This window comes from Littorina saxatilis, linkage group LG8 (genome assembly GCF_037325665.1).
Source record: "Littorina saxatilis isolate snail1 linkage group LG8, US_GU_Lsax_2.0, whole genome shotgun sequence".
In the NCBI taxonomy this organism is placed as follows: domain Eukaryota; kingdom Metazoa; phylum Mollusca; class Gastropoda; order Littorinimorpha; family Littorinidae; genus Littorina; species Littorina saxatilis.
Genome location: NC_090252.1, coordinates 12,072,661 through 12,077,660, shown reverse-complemented (window position 1 = coordinate 12,077,660; position 5,000 = coordinate 12,072,661). Strand labels below are relative to the sequence as shown.

Sequence of the window (5,000 nt, the reverse complement as noted above, 5' to 3'; positions counted from 1 at the left end):
GAATGGAGGAAGGAATGAAGGAAGGAATGAAGGAAGGAAGGAATGAAAGAAGGAAGGAATGAAGGAAGGAAGGAAGGAAAGAAGAAAGGGAGGAATGAATGTATGAAGGACAGAAGAAAGGAATGAAGGACAGAAGAAAGGTATGAAGGACAGAAGAAAGGTATGAAGGACAGAAGAAAGGAATGAAGGACAGAAGAAAGGAATGAAGGACAGAAGAAAGGAATGAAGGAAAGAAGAAAGGAAGGAAGGAAGGAATGAATGAAGGAAGGAAGGAAGGAAGGAATGACGGACGGAAGGAAGGAAGGAAGAAAGGAAGGAAGGAAGGAAGGAAGGAATGAAGGAAGGAAGGAAGGAAGGCAGGAAGGAAGGCAGGAAGGAAGGAAGGAAGGAAGAAAGGAAGGAAGGAATGAAGGAAGGAAGGAAGAAAGGAAGGAAGGAAGGAATGAATGAATGAAGGAAGGAAGGAATGAAAGAAGGAAGGAATGAAGGAAGGAAGGAAGGAAAGAAGGAATGAAGGAAGGAAGGAAGGAAGGAATGAAGGAAGGAAGGATTGAAGGAAGGATGGCTCCACTGATGTACTTTCTTTTGGCCTCGTTACTCATGTGTAGGGCCTGAACACGCATGGTTATATCACTGTGATGAAAACTCGATGAAGACATGACCGTTTCATACAATGACAAATGAAAGAAAGCTAGGAAACGAGGATGGGATAAAGGAAAGAAAGAGAAAAGATGGAATGATAGACGAACAAACAGAAGGGTCACATATACGGCATTAGAGAACAGTACGAACAGAATGTTGTTTACTGTGGTACATCTTTTGCGAATATTGCGGTCTAAGAATGATAAAAGAAGACAAAAAGCCCACACAAACAAACAAACATCCCCCCCCCCCCCCCGAAAGCATGAAATGTTAACAAACCGATAAAAAAAAAATGGTTGTACCTTTTTATAGACGGTGGCGACGAGCGCTGTCTTGATCTTCATGCCGATGTTGCTGGCGAAGTAGAAGTTCTGGTTGAGACACACCGAGATGATGAAGGTGACGGCGAAGAAGCCAGCTACCAACGTGTACCCGACCCATTCCGGGTACTTGTCCTTGTTCTCCGTGTAGTCTATGAGCACGCTGAAAAGGATATTAGACGCATGTTAGAGGTCTGATTAGGGGTTCCGCTCACATAATATGTAACTTCAGCAGGACCGACGACGCACTGCAAATTATCCCAGCCCGCTACACGTTGCATGAAAGGAAAACAGGCCAAGTTATCGTCATAATCCCTATCGCGGCATAAATAATAGGCAGTGCGTCGTCTGTGTTGCTGGAACTGCGCAGGTATATTCTGCCCATTAGCATTCATTTATGTATCTTTCATTGAATCTACTCACTCGCTAAATTATTACTTCCCCTATTTGCCCGATCAGACATTCAGCCGCTCGAACGCTTGTTCTCCCACTTCCGTGCTCAGTCGTTCATTATGTGAGGCAGTATTTTGCTTGCATACTCAGTAATGCTGTTATGCACTCGCTATCATAAAATTTCACGCAAGAATAGTGAACTATTCGCTTGGTAATTGGCCGACTCATTGTTGACTGGTTCAGTAACGCAACTGACGAACGTACACACTCGCGCAAGAGCTCACAAATTCAAGTTCTAGTTGCCTGATTGTAGCGCTCATTGGCCGATGCACACACACTTTCACTGACGTAACATTTATCGAGACAAACATGTATCAACATAAACACTCACGCAACTGCTCGCCCATTAACTCCTCTCCCTCTAAATTGGATTGGATTGGATAGAATAAGATTTACAGTCCAGTGAGGTTACCCTCATGTAAATTCGGGCTGCTTTCTCCCCGGGGAAAGCGAGCTGCCATACATACGGCGCTACCCATATTTTTTTTTTCCTGCATGCGTGTATTCATGTTTCCTGAGACTTAATGCCGTGTGAGATGGAATTGTTTTACTTTATTCCAAGTCCCACGGGTATTTTATGGACATTTTTATCTGTGCCTATACAATTTTGCCAGGAAAGACCCTTTTGTCAATCGTGGGATCTTTAACGTGCACACCCCAATGTAGTGTACACGAAGGGACCTCGGTTTTTCGTCTCATCCGAAAGACTAGCACTTGAACCCACAACCTAGGTTAGGAAAGGGGGGAGAAAATTGCGGCCTGACCCAGGCCTGAACACGCAACCTCTCGCTTCCGAGCGCAAGTGCGTTACCACTCGGCCACCTGACATTAATTGAGCAAAGTCGACTTCGGGAAGCTCGCTGCAAGAAGCTTCGCCACTGACTTGTTGATAAAAAAAAGACTTCGCGAAGTCGGCGCAAAGTCAACCCCGGGCTCTATCTAGGACGGCCTTTACGTACATTTGATTCAGTATTTCACACTCACTTAAGTATTACAGGATTCGCAAACTGGACACAGTCACCGCATATCCGGATGAAACTGGAATAGAGCAGTTCGGGGTAGAAAGCCCGAAACAGACAGCGGAAAAGCGGGACCGGTCGTCTGGGAGGCGGTTTGGGACGTTCAGGAGTACTCTCGCTCCTTCCTCTTTTCTCTGACCTTGATGTTGACCTTGATAAAGCGGTCACCTCACCTGACCTTCCGATTGACCTTGGAAGAAGAGGAGTCTTCTCTGACTCTGCCCGATCTGTCTTGGTGCCGCCGTTTAGTTTTGTTTTGCTTGATCTGAAGAGAAACGAGGAACAAGATTATGGTGGGGCGCCTTTTAAGACTAAAAATAACCTTAAGCAACACTCATAAATGATATTGGCTCGCACGATGTAACACGCGTTCATTGGAAAGCCAATACCCAACATATCACACATAAATACTATATCCGTGTTGAAACCAACAGCTAATAGTGTGTGTGTGTCAGTACCCAGGTAGTGACACTTTGGGTGAATTCCGAGCATGAGCAAAAACAAAGAACTCTATGACATCGTATTTCAGATTATTTTTTGTAATCTGTTTGTTGTAGGCCTGCATAAGATCAAGGGCAAATGACGGGCGCAGTGGCGTGGTGGTAAGACGTCGGCCTCCTAATCGGGAGGTCGTGAGTTCGAATCCCGGTCGCTGCCGCCTGGTGGGTTAAGAGTGGAGATTTTTCCGATCTCCCAGGTCAACTTATGTACAGACCTGCTAGTGTCTTAACCCCCTTCGTGTGTACACGCAAGCACAAGACCAAGTGCGCACGGAAAAGATCCTGTAATCCATGTCAGAGTTCGGTGGGTTATAGAAACACGAAAATACCCAGCATGCCTCCCCCTAAATCGGCGTATGGCTGCCTGAATGGCGGGGTGAAAACGGTCATACACGTAAAAATCCACTCGTGCTGAAAACATGAGTGAACGTGGGAGTCTAAGCCCATGAACTAAAAAGAAGATCAAGGGCAAATGATGGATCTACTTTATTCAAGGCGCGTTGCAGCTAAAGGGTGTGTTCGCTTTTTTATGCTTTTGTATTTATATGTTTGGCATTGTGTAATTGTTTCCCACTTTATTTTGTTCAATTTGCTTGTTTTTTTCGTCTTTTCTTTCTTTTGTCTATTTGTCGGTAAGAAAACGCATAGCCACCGCACTGTAGCTCAGAGTATTACCTCGTCATTTTGTGGAGAATATGTTGGAACCTGGCAATGATGGCCGGCCCTTTGTACTTTGGAGGGAGGTCCCAGATGTCATCCAGTGTCAGTGTGTGTCTGTAACCTTTCAAGATCAAACTGAAACAACAATAACACAGCTGTCAATCAATCAATCAATCAATCAATGAGGCTTATATCGCGCATATTCCGTGGGTACAGTTCTAGGCGCTCTGCAGTGATGCCGTGTGAGATGACATTTTATACGGCCAGTAGATTGCAGCCATGTCGGCGCATATTTACCTTTCACGGCCTTATTCCAAGTCACACGGGTATGGTAGACAATTATTAACTGTGCCTAAGCAATTTTGCCAGGAAAGACCCTTTTGTCAATCGTGGGATCTTTAACGTGCACACCCAAAGTAGTATACACGGGGGGTGGTTCAAACACCGAAGAGAGTCTGCACACAAAGTTGACTCTGTGAAATAAATTTCCGCCGAACCTGGGATCGAACTCGCGCTGACAGCGGCCAACTGAATACAAATCCAGCGCGCTACCAACTGAGCTATATCCCCGCCCACTGTGGACTTATATCACATCTTACTCTGACGCGCCAATTTTTCTATCTTAAATAAGTTAAAAGAAAACGATAAACAGGGGGAAACAAAGAAGAAACCCAGGCATTGATCAATTGTATGATATGCTCTGTAATGGCAACAGCGTTTGCCATGCGTGAACTTGTCTTGATAAGACGCATTACTCTTTTAGCACTCAGAAGTACACTGTTCTAATCGCTCTTTCCTTTGTAATATACATTTGTCTTAGCTTAAAGCAGATATATTATGGTATGCTACAAACATAATTCGACGAGCCTTTTTCGATACGCTTCTCTCTTAGATTTGAATTGAAGTATGCTGTCATCAACGATCCATGAGATATCATTGTTCTTAAGCTGTAAGCTAATAATTGCAAATTTGTGCTCAAGGAGTATGTGTTGCCACGCACAAGGACAACTTGCCGTTCAGGATAACATCAGATAATTCCAAACTGACCTGTTCATCCAGTGGAACATGATCTTGGATGGAAAGGACGCGAACACTTCTGGACTTGGGTGCTGCAAACGATCATCATTACAATCACGTTATAATCAAAACCATTTCTAGTAACCAAGAGTACGGATTGCAATATCAACATGTTTTTTATGAAGCTTAAGTGAGGGACATGTATTTCATGGTTCCAAATAGTGTTAAGAGTGACAGAGTTTCAAGGGAACAACGTTTTTATGTACGCTAAAAGGGTGAATTAATTTACATACGAGGTTTAATTGAAGTAAAAGGTTTAGGAACATAAAAGGTTTAGGGAAACAAGGTGGTCGTTATATACAATTTGTCGCTGAAGAATGTGGATTATA

The 5,000-nt window shown here is 44.0% G+C and overlaps 1 protein-coding gene across 1 annotated transcript in view; it reads right to left on the bottom strand.

Moving 5' to 3' along the window:
• LOC138974514 (ATP-binding cassette sub-family C member 2-like) overlaps positions 1 to 3,722 on the bottom strand; it is a 7,072-nt gene extending 3,350 nt beyond the window's left edge. Inside the window, exons 1-3 of the mRNA XM_070347230.1 lie at positions 3,610 to 3,722; positions 2,400 to 2,699; positions 945 to 1,125 (exon numbers count right to left, since the gene is read on the bottom strand). Coding sequence (XP_070203331.1) covers positions 945 to 1,125; positions 2,400 to 2,699; positions 3,610 to 3,617 — 489 coding nt within the window. The 5' untranslated portion in view covers positions 3,618 to 3,722. The remainder of the gene's footprint in view (positions 1 to 944; positions 1,126 to 2,399; positions 2,700 to 3,609) is intronic.
• Between the last annotated feature and the right edge of the window lie 1,278 nt (positions 3,723 to 5,000).